Here is an 18911-nt window from a genome sequence, read left to right as displayed (position 1 = left end):
TAATAAAAAATTTGTTCTTATTTAGACGTGTAATTATTTTTAACCGGATAAAAATTGAAAACTCAGTTTTAACATTTAAAAAAAGAAAATAATCTCATAACTGTTATTTTAAACATTTCAATCGAGATAGTTTAATGTTTGCAGATTATTTTTTAATTTTTAAAAGTGATTTATTGTTTATTGTCGTTTTATGATTATTTTTAGTTGATGATATTATTAAAATTATCTTAACTCAATTTTTATAATTTCAACTTTGATGAGTTTATTTTAGACATAATGATAGATATTTATAAGAATTTGTTATTTAAAATATAAATTTGGGCTTAATGATGTTTGCTCGGGTTAACAGACGAAATATTGCGTAATGATTATCTCTGAGTACACTTAACACGTCATAAAAAAATTTACTTCACTTTAAAGTGTAGTTAATAAATTACAACGGAAAAAAAATTAAAAACTCCTGATTTATACCTTAGCATGGAATGAATTTATTGAACTCTTAAATTCCGCTAAAAAATGTTACACAAAGTTAAAATTTTTCAGTAAAAGTGTTTTTTTGTAAAAAAAACTTGTGTAGTTTTAAAGAACAAAATATGCATTTTTTATTGTCATTAAGCTATAGAGGATGATTAAAATGAGGGTGGTATTTAAAAATATAATCAGCGCGAGTTTACTGGAATTACATTAAGGGCAGGACAATAAAGTTTTTCTATTCCGTAAGTGGTATGAGTCTGCTGCCAAGCCCACACCGAGTCGTTAGGGGATGAATTATAAATTATAAAAATTCGCTCAACGAGAGTAGCACGCCCGACAGACTCCAACGTACCATCTGACCTAAATCAAAAGTCTACTTACTTAATGCTGTCTCTGTCTATATTTAGTCGTCAATGTGCTGTAATAATAGAAAAGGGCTATTAAAGCAGTGTTGAAAAAAAAAAAATATATATAGATATATCTAATCCGTAAAATAAATGGAAATTCTCTTGCACGACATTTGTATTTCAGATATTGCAAATGATATTAACATCCTGATAAACTTGTAAATGCAGAACGGTGTGTACTGATTAGTATCTGGGTACTCATGTTGTTCTATTATTTAATACATATATAGGCTATATTACAACACATATAATCTCGTACTCGAAGCCGGGAATGTTATTTCCGTTATTGATGAAATTATAACGCAGCTGACACGATATCTGGGCGAGCGAGGGAGAAAGAATCGAAATTGATAAGGGATAAATTGAACAGGGTGCGAGTGAGAGTGAGATAGGTATAGTAAGAGTAAGTAATACATATTGAGCTTAGAAAGCGCCAGGACCGATTAATATTGAATTCGATCGTTGCAACTAGGCCACACTACAAATAGAATGTATGTGAAACAGTAGAGATAGCTGTAATATATTGAACATTCGATCATTTTGATAAAACATTTAGTATACCTCACTGTTATAAACTATTGTGGTTTATTTATCTAAATTTAAAACATGTTTTCTCCTGAAGGCTGTCTCCGTGATAGTAATTGTTTTATGCCGTTGCGATCTATAGAGATGTCATGAAAGACTATTAATTATTCAGAGACATGAAACTCCCCCATTAGATGGAATGTCCTTCGGAAAGTACTTTAGATTTTAGATTATGAAAAATTATTTTATTCAAGTACATATTTTTTAAATTTCACTACCTGTTAAAAATGGTCATACGTGGCCATTACACTGGGCCTAACAAATGAACTATTTTTTTTTTTATTTTCAAACATGTACCTAAATTATTATTCGAAGTGACGGAAAAATGTAATGTTTGATTTCTTAACATTGCAATACTAAGAGGTCCTATTATAATTTTTGATATTTTTAACTTCCCGCTAAGAAAATTGAAAAATTTTGAAAATCGAGAAATTATTGTTTTTACTCCGTTTTCCGAAAATCGAGTTTTCGTCAGATCTTGACGTTTTGAGGTCCCAGGAAGCTTCCCTGATTATTACCGCGATGGTGTCTGTATGTCTGTTTGAATGTATGCATGTATGTAAATCTCTTATAACTTTTGAAGGACTTGGCCGATTCAATCGCAGTTGATGTCATTTGAAAGGGCTTGACTGAACTTAGATTTTGAATACAATTTGGACTGATTCCGAGGGGTAGATTTTGAGAAATCTTAAAAAAACTATGAAAAAAAATTTTTTCAAATATGGTTTTTTTTTTAATAACTTTTAAACGGCTTGACCGATCAATTCTAAAAACTAATCAGCTCTTAACATCAAAAAACCACGTCGATCGCCACCAAGCCTATCAAAATCGGTTGATTCGTTTGAGTTATCGTTGACGAAAAAAATCGACAAAAAGTGTTTTTTCCGGATTACACCGAAATTTCTGGTCTAATCAATTTGTGTTTGAAAGTATATTATAGAATTTTAAAAACTGCGTCGAATGTCGCCAACCGCGTGAAAATCGGTTCATTCATTCAAAAGTTATTGCGGTTTGAAAATTCAAAAAATAGTGTTTTATTAAACTTCTATCAGACTTTTGAGTTCTTCGAGTTAAAAAACGTAATTTTGAGCGCTTGATTACGAATTTTTTTTATTTTCAAACATGTACCTAAATTATTATTCGGGGTGACGAAAAAAAATACCGTTTGATCTCTTAATATTGCAACACTAAGAGGTCCTATTATCATTTTTAATGTTCTTTTGAACGGATTTTCTTATCATAAATTGAAAATTTTCGTCAGACAAGCTATTTCTACACAATGAGGTCTCGAACATTTGAAATTTTGTTATTCATAAAAAAACTCAATAATTTACGAAGATCAATTAAGGTTTTTAAATAAAATTGTTTGCTTTGACATTCTACATCGCAATTCATTTTTGCTGAAGATTTAAATAATTAAAATTTTATAATTTTACTCTTAAAATCAAATGAATTTTTCACGAAAATTTTTTCGAGGTAGTCTGTTTTCTTAATTTAAAAATTAAACCCGCGAATCAATAAATGAAAACTCTTAGAAGGGTGTAAAGTACCAAAAGAATTTAACTCCGACGAAGTTTTGTTCGAAGGGAGATATATTTGTTTTTTGATTTGGCTATAGTGATTAAAAACAATGTGAATATAACTTATACATTCCAATAATTAAAATTTTAATTAAACATAAATAAGGAAGAGGGGAAATTAATTAAATAATCTATGCGTATGTTCCGCTATTATCGTAGAATTTTTTTCATTGTCTACATTATATGCAGGTGGCGGCATTCTTCCCCTATTCTACGCGTAATTGTATATAAGTATTAATTAATTAGCTTGTAAAGACAAAAGCAGTTTTTTTTTCTATAACCGTTATGAGACTTTATTAATATATGAAAGCCTATATAATATATCTTCATTTGTATTCGATATTAATAATGATATATATTGAGCATAATTGGTTCATGGTATATTATTGCACAATTGTGAGCTTTAACATTCAATTTCTGTCATTGAATGTATGCAATTAGTTGATTGACCGACGGTTAGTGACAGTAACAATTATCTGCAGTTAAATGTACCGGATAATTGATAATTACACGTTTAATGACATTGAAATCAAGTATTAAGGTTGACTATTACGTAAGTGCTTTCACTTAATGTTCTAAAGTTGTTAGAAAAACTTGCTTAAACAAGTTCTACATTTCTCGCTACATAGACGTTATAAATAAAAAAAAATAAATAATAATAATAATAATAACAATAAAACTTATAGAACAATTGAAATTAAAAACGCTTTCAATTAAAAAAAGTTTGAAGAGTCGCTAGTATGCTAATAATACAAATCAATACTCAAACCACTCTACGCTATGCGGTAAAAGATTGAATGAAAAACCACAGTTTGCATTAATCAATCCATTGAAAAACTCGTATTAATTAAAACCCAGAACTATAATAGCGTTAATTATCATATGCCGCAATCAAATTAACGTATTCATTAAATTTAATTAAAGTAAGTTTTGTTAGTCAGTAAACTGCTTAACAAAACAAACTCTCTCATATTTATCTACATTATTGTATATTCTCTAAAACATCGCATGTTTATATTTCATTGTCATTCCTAGTAGCCTTTAGTGTGCTGCTATATATCCATTTATAAATATATTTACATAGTAACAGTAACGATAAAAATATATCGACGATACAACCATCACATATCTTAACCCTCACAGTTCCAGAAATTGATTTCACGTTGCAGTTGACTACTTTATTTTTTTTTTTCCTGTTAAATCTGTTTTATCGTAAAGACGAACGATATTAAAAATAGCTTTATAATTCCGTGTTGTTTAATGATATTGAATATAGAAAAAAATGAACTTAAACTGAAGTCAATAAAAATTTTATTGCTTTTAACTTTTCTTTAAAAAACTTATTTTTTAGGCATCATTTAATAAAATGCATTTTTTTATTTCAATTTTTTATATGAGCATTTTATAAAAATATTTTTTTACGCTAAAATTAATTTTCTTAGATGGAAGCTCATAATTATCAAATTTTCATTAAATCAATAAAAATTACTCCTCTATATTTCTTCTATAAAAATTGTTAAATTTTTTTACTTGCATGTCAGCTGATCACCCACAGCTTGATAAGAAAATGCCGCAAAATATTTCAATTACAACTTACGTCACGATTTATTTGATTATTTATACTTTCCAAGCATTCAAATTTGTGAATTTGAGTTAATCTTTTCTTTTTTCTTCTTTGAATAAGTTATTGATGTAATAAATTTCCTTTTAATTATTTTCGACTATAGAAATAAATAACGTCAGACCCTAGTATATAAAATATATATTACTATAATAAAATGAAGTAATATGAATAACGTTAGGACATTTGGTAGGTGTATCATGGAACTACTATGACTAAATATACAGAGGCATGCGAATTGTTATTGATTTTTTCATCTGGATGGCCACTGACACACGCTTTCATTGCGGGTAGATGATTTCCGGTAGAACAGACAATTAATCGGAAGTCACACCCTTGTCATGCTGCATCCATTTGTTCATTATTACTCCTATTATTAAATGGCAAGCTGGCGCAAGTGTACGGTTATAAATAAGTGACAATTGTGTGGTTAGATTAATACATTTATGTACTTAATGCACAGTCAAAGTCACAAATAAAATATGAAAATGATGGGTGTATGTACATAATAATGGGCGTGTACTTGATTCACTTGCGCCAGCTTGACTGACACGAATTGTCACGATCTCTCGTTTATGATGCTTGTTGATGTTGGTGCAAGGGGCAGGAAATACCAATATACATTTGGTACGAGTCGTATCCAACCCACAGTGGAGAGGGCTATGAAGGACGAGTCTCTAGGGTCAGTCCAAACTCACCTTACGGATCCGCAAGTCTCAACCTCACCAATATACAAGAAAATGATCAAGGATGGTACGAGTGCAAGGTTGTCTTCCTCAATAGGTCGCCCAATAGTCCCAAAAATGGGACTTGGTTTCATTTGGATGTTCATGGTAAATTCTGATTTTTTTATTATTATTGAATTGAAACTAAGAGACATCTGACAATTTTTAGGAATTTTTAGGATTAGAAAAAAAAATTTGCTTAAAGAAATTTAAAGAATCAAGTGTTTAATTTTCTCAAAATATCTTCTTATTAGTGGTTTGTTTTTTTGAAGAAAAAAAAATAAAAAAATTTTCGGATGAAAAAATATTTTCTTCAGTCTTAAAATAAAAATTTAAACCTTGTACACGAAAAGAACAAAATGACACTGCATATCCTCCTATATTATACCCAGTGTAATCTGTGGTAAAAAAACATTTCAGATAATATCAAATATAATCCAGACTATACTAAATTATTTTTGTATTATACTCAGTGTGATCTCCGATTTGACCAAGTTATTTTTTTGGTTATACCGCGTAAGATTACACTGGATATAATCCGAAAAAATATCCTGTATAATTTGAATTATACTCAGTAGAATCTTGGATTATATAATTTTTTCGAAAATTGTGATATTTAACTTTTTTCTTTTTTAATTTATAAATTTTTTTGAAAATTTGTTAAAATTGTAATAATTATTTTTATTTTTAAATTGTTCATTCTTTTTATGTATTTTTTAAAAATGCAATGCAATGCTTGGATAGAAAATATTTAAGGATCATTTAAGCACAATTTTTCCGATAATTTGGGGTTGAAAAATTTTTGGTAAATATTTTCAAGTGGGATCATCATTTTAATTTTTATTTTTTTGAACGAAATTTCTATTTGATTTTTTTGATGTATTAAAAAAAAAATGCGCAATTAAAAAAAAATTAATAATCACAATTTTCACAAATTTTACAAATTTTCAAAAAAATGTATAAATTAAAAAACAAAAATTTTGAATATCACAATTTTTGAAAAAATTATATAATCCAAGATTCTACTAAGTATAATTCAAATTATATGGGATATTTTTTCGGATTATATCCAGTGTAATATGGGGCGGTATAATCAGAAAAATTACTTGGTCACATCGGAGATTACACTGAGTATAATACAAAGATAAGTTAGTATAATCTGGATAATTTTTGTTATTATCTGAAATTTTTTTTCACTACAGATTACACTGAGTATAATATGGGAGGATGTGCAGTGTAATTTTGTTCGTTTCGTGCAAGAAACATCTGATAATTTTTACGAATTTTTAGGATTAGAAAAAAAAATTAAAGAATCAAGTGTTTAATTTTGTCAAAATATCTTCTTATTGTTGGTTTGTTTTTTTAAAGAAAAAAAATTAGAAAATTTTTGGATGAAAAAATATTTTCTTCAGTCTTAAAATAAAAATTTTAACCTTGTACTCAATAATTTTAACTAAGATTTTTATCACAAACTTCAATGTCGAATAAATCCATATTTTGTTTTTATCTTTGTTATCGTTTGAATATTAAATTTTTCTATTGAACATTTGAAAGAGTCGTTACATAAAAAAATGTTGGATAACACACGTATTTATTTTGTTTACATGGATTCACAAATAATTAAAATATTTACATAAACTCACTTAAAAATCTCAAAAAAATACCACTTAACTATAGCATTTTACAATTCAATTCTTTAATAAAATTTGTGTCAATATGTTTATTCCTTTCTTTTTATGAAAAATAATCCAAGGAAATTTTTTTATTAAAAATTTATCATTAAATATTCAACATAAATTTCGATTTAAATAATTACTTGAATAAAATAAACAAATTCTCTGTGAATGAATCCAAACGATTGATAAATTATATTATTCTAGCACCACCGAGATTCACGATGACTCCCGAAGAGATGATCTACGTTAATCTAGGCGATGCAATTATATTAAATTGCCAAGCAGAGGGCACACCGACACCGGAAATAGTTTGGTACAAGGACGCCAATCCAGTAGCTACTTCAAGTACTATCGGAATTTTTAATGAGGGTACAGAGCTACGGATTGCATCAATAAAAAATGATGATATTGGTGACTATACGTGTATCGCTAGGAATGGAGAGGGCCAAATTAGTCACTCTGCTCGTGTAGTAATTGCTGGTAAATATACTCATTTATTATAAACTTAAGATATGTCAATTGTAAATAATAATACACGAAAAGAACAAGATGACACTGGATATCATCTCAGATTATACTCAGTGATATCTGTGGTAAAACAAATTTTCAGATAGTAGCTAGTATAATCCAGATTATACTGGGTGATATCTAGATTATACTGGTCGATATCTAGATTATAATCATTATAATCTGGATTTTACTCATTATAATCTGGATTATACTAGCTACTATCTGAAATTTTTTACCACTCAGTATAATTTGGGATGATATCCAGTGTCATCTTGTTCTTTCCGTGTAGTTACAATAATAAACTAATCTACCATTATCTGTAAATTTTTATTTTCATTGGCTTCAATATCGTTCATAAAAGTTACTAATTTGAAAGCGTAATTACGCTTATTACTGTAAGCAAAATTATTTATCAAAGTTTCGCGACGGTTACTGCTATTACGTAATAGCAAAACATTCGTCAGAATAACGAGTTACGTTTCCGAGTTTCACTTTTTTATTTTTGTTTGACTACGTCGGGATTAAATTTTTATATGGTTAATAAGGCAGTTCACTCGTGACATTCGTAGCTAGAAGTATAGTGTCATAATAACAAGCGAGAAATCCAAAGTTAGAACCTCGACTAGTAAAAATTTTTTATTTTTTATCGGAGGTTGTTTTCAACATAAACTTTTAATAAATACAAACATACACGTTTATCTTATCGTTAAAAATAGGGAATACAAATAAAACATTGTTCAAATAAGTATATTTAATAGTTTGCGTTAATTTAATACAATATTTTTGTATTTATATATATTTGTATTTATCTACTTAGAGAAATAAGTATTAAATTTAAAGAAAAATTGGTTGAATAAATATTTTAATTTATTATAAGTCGAGAAAAAATTGTCTTCATAGTAAAAGGATTTTTTGATTTAAAAATAAAATAATTTGAATTAAGTCATTATAATTTTTAATATTTAATTAACTAAAATCAAAGTAAAATATATATTATTCTTAGTGTTATTATTCTTCTTGCACTGTTTTCTCGCGATTCAATTCTTTGTTTGAGTTTTAGAATTAAATGTTAACTTGAAAAGAAATTGAAACTTTAATCAGACAACCTGAGGATTTTTTTTCAAGTTCAATATTATTTAAAGATAAAAATATTGTTAAAAGTTGTTGACAATAAGATTCATAAATTTTTCCCTCAAATCGACGTGTTAAATGTTCGAAAATGTATCAAGTGGAAGAAGTATCGAATTTAAATATTTAATGGCACTTAAATATTCTATGTATTCCGCTCTGTCTAAGAAAACTTTAGACTACTTCTCGCCACCTATCTATTAAAGTAGAACTATTTACTGTCGATGAAATTTGTTTTACTAGAATTGAAAAAATATGAAAAAAAAAAAAGACCATTCAGCAGCCCAAATGGAAGTAAAATAATATCGATACTAATAATGTATAAATTAATTCATTTATTAAAAACAAAATTCAATAATAAATTTAAAATTATTCAGAACTAATTTTGTTCCAAAAATTATCTTGTAAAGAAATAGTTTTTCAAATATTTGTCAAACGATTTTGAAGATTATGAGATTTGAATTATCAATGTCTAAATTTTAAATAACTGCTTAGAAACAACAATTTCCAAGTTACTCAGAATTTTGAAACCGGATAAAATTTTAGTTGAAGAAAACCATATTTAGAAATAATTTGTGACATATTTACTGATGACTTACTCGATTACATTAGACAAAAGACTGATCATTATCGGGATTATTGAATCTACATTATGTTTATGCTATGATACAATCAATAATTCGAAAACGGCTGCAACAGTAAAACTGATTCATTAAACAAACTCTAAAAAGAGTAATATTGAGGCTATTACTACTTCTGAGCAGTGAAAATTTAAGCTTAATAAGAGAGCTTTACGAAGAAATTTACCAAATTTGAATATCTTGTTTAGTTCAGTAATTACACCAAGTTGAACTGGTAAAATCATCAATTTTTAGGACTTTCAAAATTTCAAAACCCTGTAATTTCCAAACTACTCACCTGATTAAGCTCAATTTCGAACTTAACCTTGGTTCTTATCGACAACCAGGTAGAAAAATATTATAATGTCATTATAATGACTTAATGACATTATAATGCGTGTCAAAAATATTTATTTTTCCGAAACTTCCTATAAAAAATCTAAAAAATACCAAAAACTCTGTGTTAAGATAATTAGGTTTGAGTTCCTTTTCTTATTTTTCAATAAACAGTTATAAAAATTCAAGATGATATAATAATTATTAATTAATAAATTAATTTAGCTCAAATTTCAGCGTTTCAAGGTCAAGAAAAATATTTTGGCGCAGTGTTCCTGAATTGTTGTACAATTTTTTTGTGAACTTTGAGTAAACCTCCTTTGATTTAATCGTTTAAGTAAAGCTTATGGAAAAAACGTCTTAGTGCTGAGTTCCTGATCCTTTAGAAAATTTTATTTTAAACTTATCAATTGACCTCTCTCGCTATGACTGGTTCCAGCTCAAACTTAATTATCTTAAAGCAGAGTTTTTGGTATTTTTTAGATTTTTTATGGAAAATTTTGGAAAAATACAAATTTTTTTGACACGCATTATAATGACATTATAATGCGCAAATCATTATAATTACATTATGATATTTTTCCACCTGGGCAGATAAAGCATGTTGACTTTGTTTAATTTGTAGAGAGCTCATTTAATTGTTAAGGAAAAACAATTCGTTACAAAAATTAAACCAATTTCATTTTAGTTTTAGATCAATAAAGATTACTAATTTCAAATATCGATTACTAATTATATAAAAGTTCTTCAATAAACTTAATCTTTTTTCCATCGCATAGAACAGTCAATTCTTTACAAATTGAGTTTAGAGAACATCGATATCAATAGTTTTAATAGAATTAATAAAAAAACTGGATCCGCGAGTGAACTACTTCAAACTGATACCCCATTTAATTTTATTTAATTATACCCGCCACTGAAATTAATGGTATTATACTGCAATACATTAAATCAACAAAAATTACAGGAGGAGCAATAATAATAGTACCGCCGACAAATCAAACAAAGTTGGAAGGAGAAAAAGCGCAGTTTTCTTGCGAAGCAAAAGCTCTCCCAGGGAACGTAACCGTTCGTTGGTTTCGAGAAGGAGCACCTGTTACAGAGGTATCTGCATTAGACACTCGTGTATCTATCCGCATGGATGGAAGTCTAGTCATCAATCCAGTGAGTGCCGACGATTCTGGTTTTTACCTCTGCGAGGTAACTAATGGCATCGGGGAACCCCAGAGTGCTACCGCCTATCTTAATGTTGAATGTAAGTGTTATTTATTTATTTATTTTGTAAATATTAAATCCACTTTTATTTTCAATTTTACAGTTTACGAGCTAAGTTTTCACATTTAAGTGGTCATAACTCTATGGCTATTAATAATTCTTGATCTTTTGCTGATAAAAAATTTATAGAAATTTTAGTGTATTTGACATTAAATTTATTATAGAAATTGCTGGATTTTTATAGCCGCGTAAATGCGCGCGTTTTATAATCTCGAACATTCTCTATTTAAAATGTTATACAGCAATAAATTTTTCTTCTGTAAATATTTTATCGTTTCACATCGCAAGGTTTAAATTATACAAAAAAAAATCGAGTTTTTACGCCCTGCAAGCTTTTGGTGCAATTACGTTAAAAGTGCTCCGATGAATTTCAATTTTTGATTAATTCATTTCTCTTAAATTGTTTTTATACTCTTTGTGGTAATTTCATTTTTATTTAAAATCATCATAACGTTAATAAATTTAAATATTCACCGCTTTTAAATACTTTTCAACTACTTTGATCAAATATTTAAAAGAATTATTGAATTGAAAAAATGAAAACTGCGTGCCTCATAGTGCTCATTTGATTTTTAATAAAAAATCAATTTTATTTCGTTTTATTTGAATGAAATTGAATAAAAGAAATTTTATTATTGTTCATAAAAAAATGATAAAAACTATTCAATAATGGAAATAACCAGTTATAACTCACGACTGAAGTTAATTATCGGAAACTTAAGGCTATCTTTAATTAAAATTTTTTTTTATCAATTATTAATTATTAATAAACTGAAAATTATGACAAAATGGATATTTAATTGAGAGAACAGATGTCTTCAATATATCTAGATATAATAAAAAAAAAAAAATCAGCTCAATTAATGAAGTCGTTCGAGCATCATGTCACCGTAATTATATCCGTATATCTAAACTACAGATTAATTGACGTCCACGATAAAATTTTTAATTGGATTTTTTTGTATAATTATCTCGACTCAAGAATTCATTTTGATATAAAGCTTGTGAATTGAAGTGTTTTTTTTTTTTTTTATAACATGATGCTTTTTATAGAATATCAGAGCAATGTAACAATAGCAGAAATAATTTAAGATGAGTACGTTCCATGATTTTCAATTTGTAACAATAAAGCACAGTATTTTTTGAGCGTGAGAATTTAATTTGAAATACAATTGTTACTGGTGGTGAATATTTTTTTATGAACTGTATATTAATTCAATTTCTTCATCAAAACTGATGCATTGACAAAAGAAATTAATTTGACTCAAACAAAACAGTTCTTAAAACTAAGAATTTTTCTTTAAATAATTGTACTTGGCTCAAAAATTTTGCTGTTTGATTTAAAGTAATAAAAATTCTTTCGAATACTTTTGTTGATTTAATAGTTCTTCTCTTTAATTAAGCTGATTATTTTATCGGTGTATGATCTTCGAGCTAAGCTACATGTAAACGCCTTAATTTTTACCGTTTTCTGAGGATTTTTTTAACTGGGAAAGAATGAATGAATCATTTTGAAATTTTGTAGGGTTATTTATTATATATTTGAAGTACAGAAAAAAAATTTTTTTTTTCAAAATAGCCGCCGTAAAAATGAATCTGCCGAAACCCTCTCGGAAAAAAACATCAATTTGCGGGCGTTCTCACTTCTCATTCGGTGATCGGAAATTATAAAAATTAGTTTGTACGTGTTCATAAAAAATATATCTTTTAGTTAAACCAATAACAAAATCAAAAAAATCTTAAATTGGCCCACCTCAGAAAACAAGTTCGATTTTTTACCCTTTTTTTCGATAATTTCTTGGTAAAAAGGGTTCATTTTTGAAAATTTTTTTGGAATGTTGGAAGCTTAACTAGAAGCTTACTATAAAGTAGGCGTGTAAAAAATTTCATTGGAATCGGTTGAGAACTTTTTGAGTTATCCCGCCCGCAAATTTAAAAAATAATGATAATTTTTTTGAAACAAGAAATTTTTTTTAGATCAACAATAATTTATTAACTCAAGAATTTACTCTCTTGACTCAAGAAAATCATTTTCTTTATAATGGTATTCTTGGTTTAATATTTTGGCTCTTGAGTCAAGTTAATTTTTTCATCAGTGTACAGACATAGTGACATCTTCGTAGGAATGATCAGAATAGCTTCTTAAGACCTCAAAATTTTTAAAATTGTTGTAAATAGCTGATGCTAATGCTAATAAATCATTCATTATTATTAAAAAAAAAAAAAAAAAAAAAAACGTGGAGATCTAACAAAAACTCGATTTTTAAAAACCGAGGTGAAACCAGTAACTTCTCGATTGTTAGATAATCGTTGATTTTTTTAGCGGAAAGTTAAAAATTTATTTGATTCAAATCTTGGACCAAGAAGATTATTTTGAAAAATGCAACTCTATTGGATTATTCAGAAAAATTCTTGAATTAAGTAAAATTTTTTTAAATCAAGAAACGTTTTTTAATTCAGTAACAAAAACGGTTCTGCTTGATTCAAGATTTTGTCTTCTAGATCGAATTAATATATTTTTACAGATGCGTATTCTAATTTGTTTACCTTAATATTTTTAACGTTAATATGTTTTACATTCCTTAATTTTTATTCGTCCAAAAGTTTTTTTTTTTTTTTATAAAAAGTATACAAATTTCTGACCTTTATTCATCACTGATAAGTGAAAGCGGAAAAAGCGAAAAAGTTTTTCTTCCTATCAATTTCGAGTGTCAATAAATAATAATTATTTTCATATTCGAGTATAATTTTGTTAAAACTGCGGTCGTTATCTTAGAATTAAGTATTCAAAAAATATTAAGCGTCCTAAGGAACAGGCGGTCGATGCGAAACGTCTAAGTTTCTTGATAGCTAATAAATGTAAATTTTATGTATAAAGTTGTGAATCATCATTATCATACTGAACAGTCTAAAGATGACTGAATTTATACAGTTGCTGATGATAATTAAACACATTGTGTAGAACAATAGAAACTAATACTGCGCCCTGACTTAATTTCCCTCATAAATAATCTAATAATTTATTTTTATTTTTAAGATCCTGCAAAGGTGACTTTTACGCCTACAATCCAATTTTTACCGTTCCGATTGGCTGGTGTCGTTCAGTGTTATATTAAAGCAAACCCTCCTCTACAATACGTGACATGGACCAAAGATAAACGTCTTCTTGAACCTTATCAGACTAAGGATATCGTTATAATGAATAATGGTTCTCTACTTTTTACTCGCGTTAACGAAAATCATCAGGGAAAGTACACATGTACGCCTTACAATGCTCATGGAACACAAGGTGGATCAGGACCTATGGAAGTTTTAGTGAGAAATCCCCCGGTATTTACATTGGAGCCCGAACCGATGTATCAAAGGAAAATCGGTGAAAATGTTGAAATGGCTTGTGATGCTCAAGAAGCTGAAGGAACAGAAAAGCCAACGATTCAATGGCAAAGGGTTCGTAAAAAGAAAATATTTTCAGTTTTTTTACATAATTTTTTTTTTTTTCCATTTTTTCCATTTTTTACACTTGAATAAGGGTAAGTGTGCGTATTACTGCGGAATTTTTTAATTCAATTATAAATAAATCGTACTTGAGCTTTTCGAATAAAAAAAAATTGTTTCTTGTAATTGAAATCTTTAAGAAAATATTTGCATAGTAGTTTTACACATACAACAATTATTCAATTTGTTACTAATAAATTAAAATTGACTGGCTAACAGGTAGTAAACTATATCTTTTTTGTGAGTTTCTGTACAAAAAAAGGTGCTACTAAAAGATCTTTTTCTTTACATAAAATGGTTCAAATTAAAAATTTTTTGAATATAAAAGTAAGATAACCTTTCTTTAATATCAGTTATGCATTAAAAATTGAATTTTCATCAATTAATATTATTTATTTAAGGACGCTGTAATTGGTACCAAAAAAATAAACATGCTTGTATTACTGCGAATGTTTTCAATAATCCGCAGTAATAGAAGCACCTCTATTTGTATGCATTTGTACCAATTATTGCGGGTGTAAAATGCATATATTCTACCCTAAAAATAAAATATTGCCTGTCAATTGACAGTTCAAAATGCCTTCAAATTCCTCTCAGTTAAAAATAAATAATCTTAAAAATAAATTATAAACAGAAATTGATAAAAAATGAAACAAATAAATCAAAGTTGATAAAAAATACAAGCGGTCATTGTAATCAAGAATTTGTTGTGTTAAATTAAGCAGAAAAACTTTCAAACCAAGAAATTTTCATTAAATTAAGTGAATGTAACTTTATTCAAAATTTTTTCTGAATGATTTTAAAAAATTCAAAATGATTTTTTTAAATCAGGATTTGTGTTTCTTCGATAAAGCTAATATTTTTAATTACTATAAAAACTTGGCTTGTTATGTTATACATCACTATTCCGGTGATTATTATTAATTGATATGAATTCAAATGACTTCAGGAATACGTTCTAATCCAGTCATTTTATTAAACAAATAATTATCTTTCAAACGTATTTGGTTAATTTCTTATATGATCCCGAAGTTGTTTATCATTGAATTTGATCCGCAGTAATAGGCACGCAGTAATTGGCACGCAGTAATAGAGACAAACTCCTTTTATGTCCGCAGTAATACATGCATGTGAATTTTTTTTTTAAATGCTTATTATTTAAAGAAAATATTAGTTTATCGCACTCTTGATTTTTTTTTGAGTCAATAATGAGTCAAACTTTGATTAAAAAAAAAAAAATTATTGTTATTTTTGAAAAATTTAATAAAAATGCTTTTGAAGTAAGACCTACTGAAAAAACCACAGTAATATCCACACTTACCCTATTTCAATTTTTTTAAATTTCCCACTCCATTAAAAAAATTTCATTATTTATCTTTCAAATAATATCGTTCCAGAATTTTTTAATAATGAACTTTTTTCTTTTTAATTGGCTAAATTAATTTCCTTTTAATTAAAAAAATTAATTGATGGAAAAACAAATTTATAATAAAATAACATCCCGGCAATCAATTTATTAATTAAAAATATGAATTTTTCGCTTCGCAACTATGATTTCATTACTATCTATTTAATTTTTTATAAAAAATAGGCGAATGGCGCGCCCTTGGAACGCAATAGAGCAAAAATGGTTGGTGGTAATCTGACGATAGAAGGCTTACGTCGAAATGATTTTGGTTATTATCAATGTGTTGCTTCTAATGAAGTAGCAGTTATTCTTTCATCGACTCAATTAATCGTGGAAGGGTCTCAGCCACATGCGCCTTACAATGTCACTGGTACCGCCTCGCAATTTTCAGTGACGCTTCATTGGCTTCCAGGTTACTCTGGAGGTCCCGATTATAAGCAAGATTATACAATTTGGTATGTTTTCATGATTGTTATTATTATAATTGACGTATCTATTCTTTATAATAAACACAACAAATTAAACTAATCATAGCATACAATACATCATTTAAGAAAAGTATAACTTCAAATTATATTGATTACACATAAATATTTCTATAAATTTTTATTTTACTGAGAAAAAAAAATTTTCTTCAAGCAATTATTAATCGATGTTTGAAATAAGTTATTTTTATTGAACTAAATTACTTATTTTGAAGATTTATTACTTTAATTAAGAATTTTATTTGTTAGCTCGAGTTATTTGTAACAAATATTAATTTCTTCAATTTAATGAAAACACTCTAACTCACGGTAATTTTTTATTTTGATCAAAATATTATTTTATTAGATAGAAAAAAAAAACAATTATAGGAAAATTTTACTAGAAACAATTTATTTATTTTTTCAAACACTTATTATAGAAGAAAAAAAATTTTTTTAAGCAAATTGATGGTAATAGTAAATTTTACGATATTATTGAGTTTATTTTGTACTTTCCCAATGTTTCTACTAATTATTTTAATTTTTTTTTTTTTTTTTTTCATTTGTTTTGAGTCGCATAAACTACTAAGGTCATGAGCGACTATGGTAGGGACTAAACTTTTTGTGGTATGACTCATTTTATTTTTTTGAGCTGAGCAACATAATACGATTAAATATTGATAACATTCATTGGTGTACGCCGGGTTCGAACCCGGTCCAGTGCTTTGGTAAGCAAGGGCCGGATCTGATAGGCTACTGCGCGCCTTATATTTAAACAAGTGATATCAATGTTTTCTAAATTCAATTTGTAAACAATTTACTGTTCTATAAGATGAAAAAAAATTAACTTTATAGAAGAACATTAAAATAATAAGTAGGGTAGAAGTACCATTTGTGACCATTTATTGTCTAAATAAACGATAGAAATAAATTTATATTGATAAACCATTACAAACTCAATTTGTTTTAATACAAATTTTTTAAAACTCAACAAAAATCTAGTTATAATATTGTAATTTTTTTATAGATTAATTCAAATTTTAACTGGCCAAAAACGGTGCTAAGGTGGCCAAAAACGGTACTTCTACCCTAATTGATATTTAAAATGAGTAATTTTTACTGATCTAAAACTAAAGTCAAATTTGTTCAATTGTCCATATAAAACAAATAACTCAGTAATACGATTTACATTTTTCTTAAAAATTAAATGAGCTCTTTGAGGCGCAGACTTTTGGGTTTTCCAAATTTTTTTACAGTATTCTTGATTTTTTTTTTTCATATTTTCTGTTAATTGTAGTGAAACAAATTTTATCAACAGTAGGGTGTGTCAAAATGTAACTTCCGTGATGGACCTCTTAAAATTCCAATTTTAAGAGGTCCATCACGGAAGTTACATTTTGACACACCCTAATCATCAGTAAATAGTTCCGATTCAGTAGATAAGTGGCGAGAAGTAGTTTAAAGTTTTCATAAACAGAATTGAATTCATGGAATATTTAAGTGCCATTAAATAGTTAAATTCGATACTTCTTCAACTTGATACATTTTCGATCATTTAAGACATCGATTTGAGAAGAAGATTTATGAATTTGATTGTCAACTACTTTTAACAATATTATTATGCCTAAATAATGTGAACTTGAAAATAAATCCTCAGATTATCTAATTAAAGTTTCAATCTCGTTCTAAATGAACATTTAATTTTAAAATTAGAATAGAGATTTGGATTCAATTAAGCAATTTTTTGCTACAGCAATTGCGAGAAAATAGTACAAGAAGAATAATATATATTTTATTTGCTGTAAATATATTCCTACTTTACTTACATTTTTATTCATTAAATGTTAAAAATTCTGATTATTTTAACAATTAAGAAAATTTTTTTCTCGGCATTTAAGAAAATAAAATATTTTGTTTAATGAATTTTTTTGTCTCAGTGAAATGTTATTTTTTCTATACAATAATGACTAATAAATGATAAATAAATGACAGGTATCGTGAAGCCGGCACATCAACTTGGAGAACTCCTATACCAGTTACTCCATCCGGTAGTACATCAGTGACGATCAATAGTTTATCACCAGGAACCTTATATGAATTTCAGGTCGTTGGTAAAAATGCTATCAGCGACAATATGACCAGTAAAATAACAACAATAAAAACGCTCGGTAAAATTAATTCTTCACCCCGACGGACACGTAATTACGGTAATTTTACAGTAGAACTACCATAAAATACAGTAGAAATGCCATCTAAAAATTTCAATCGATAACTATCGTACAAGTATTGCAGAATCACCGTCACTTACACTGCGGTGATTTTGTAAACTTTTTCATCAATGATCAATCATTCATTTCTTCAGATCAATCAATTAATCAGACAATCAAATTACGCATCAATTTTAACATTACGGTATCGGTATTTTTACCGTAATTTACCGTAATTTCGAGCCGTCAGGGGCTAAAATTTATAAAACAAATTTCAAAATTAACACGAGGTTTTTTTTGGACTTTAAGAATTTTTAAATGCCAATATCTCTTGACCTGCAGCCATTTGCCATCTGAATTTATTTAAATATTTTTCCGTAAAATTTCACATATCGGCTCA

The 18911-nt window shown here is 27.5% G+C and overlaps 1 protein-coding gene across 4 annotated transcripts in view; it reads left to right on the top strand.

Annotated features, from left to right (window-relative positions):
* The window catches only part of LOC141536826 (protein turtle), a 150282-nt gene that overhangs the window by 108112 nt on the left and 23259 nt on the right, over nucleotides 1–18911 (top strand). For 2 of the 4 annotated variants that reach the window (XM_074257581.1, XM_074257578.1), the window contains exons 6-11: nucleotides 5275–5500; nucleotides 7273–7548; nucleotides 10630–10917; nucleotides 13975–14384; nucleotides 16024–16295; nucleotides 18297–18511. In XM_074257581.1, the coding sequence (XP_074113682.1) occupies nucleotides 5275–5500; nucleotides 7273–7548; nucleotides 10630–10917; nucleotides 13975–14384; nucleotides 16024–16295; nucleotides 18297–18511 (1687 nt within the window). Of the gene's footprint in view, nucleotides 1–5268; nucleotides 5501–7272; nucleotides 7549–10629; nucleotides 10918–13974; nucleotides 14385–16023; nucleotides 16296–18296; nucleotides 18512–18911 lie in introns of all 4 variants that reach the window. The other 2 variants (XM_074257580.1, XM_074257582.1) reach the window with 2 other exon arrangements.

Source organism: Cotesia typhae, unplaced genomic scaffold (assembly GCF_013202065.1).
Source record: "Cotesia typhae breed Kobodo isofemale line unplaced genomic scaffold, CoteBio_Ctyphae scaffold_45, whole genome shotgun sequence".
Taxonomy (NCBI): Eukaryota; Metazoa; Arthropoda; class Insecta; order Hymenoptera; family Braconidae; genus Cotesia; species Cotesia typhae.
The sequence above is the reverse complement of the archived record's forward strand: the minus strand, read 5'-3'. Positions and strand labels throughout refer to the sequence as shown.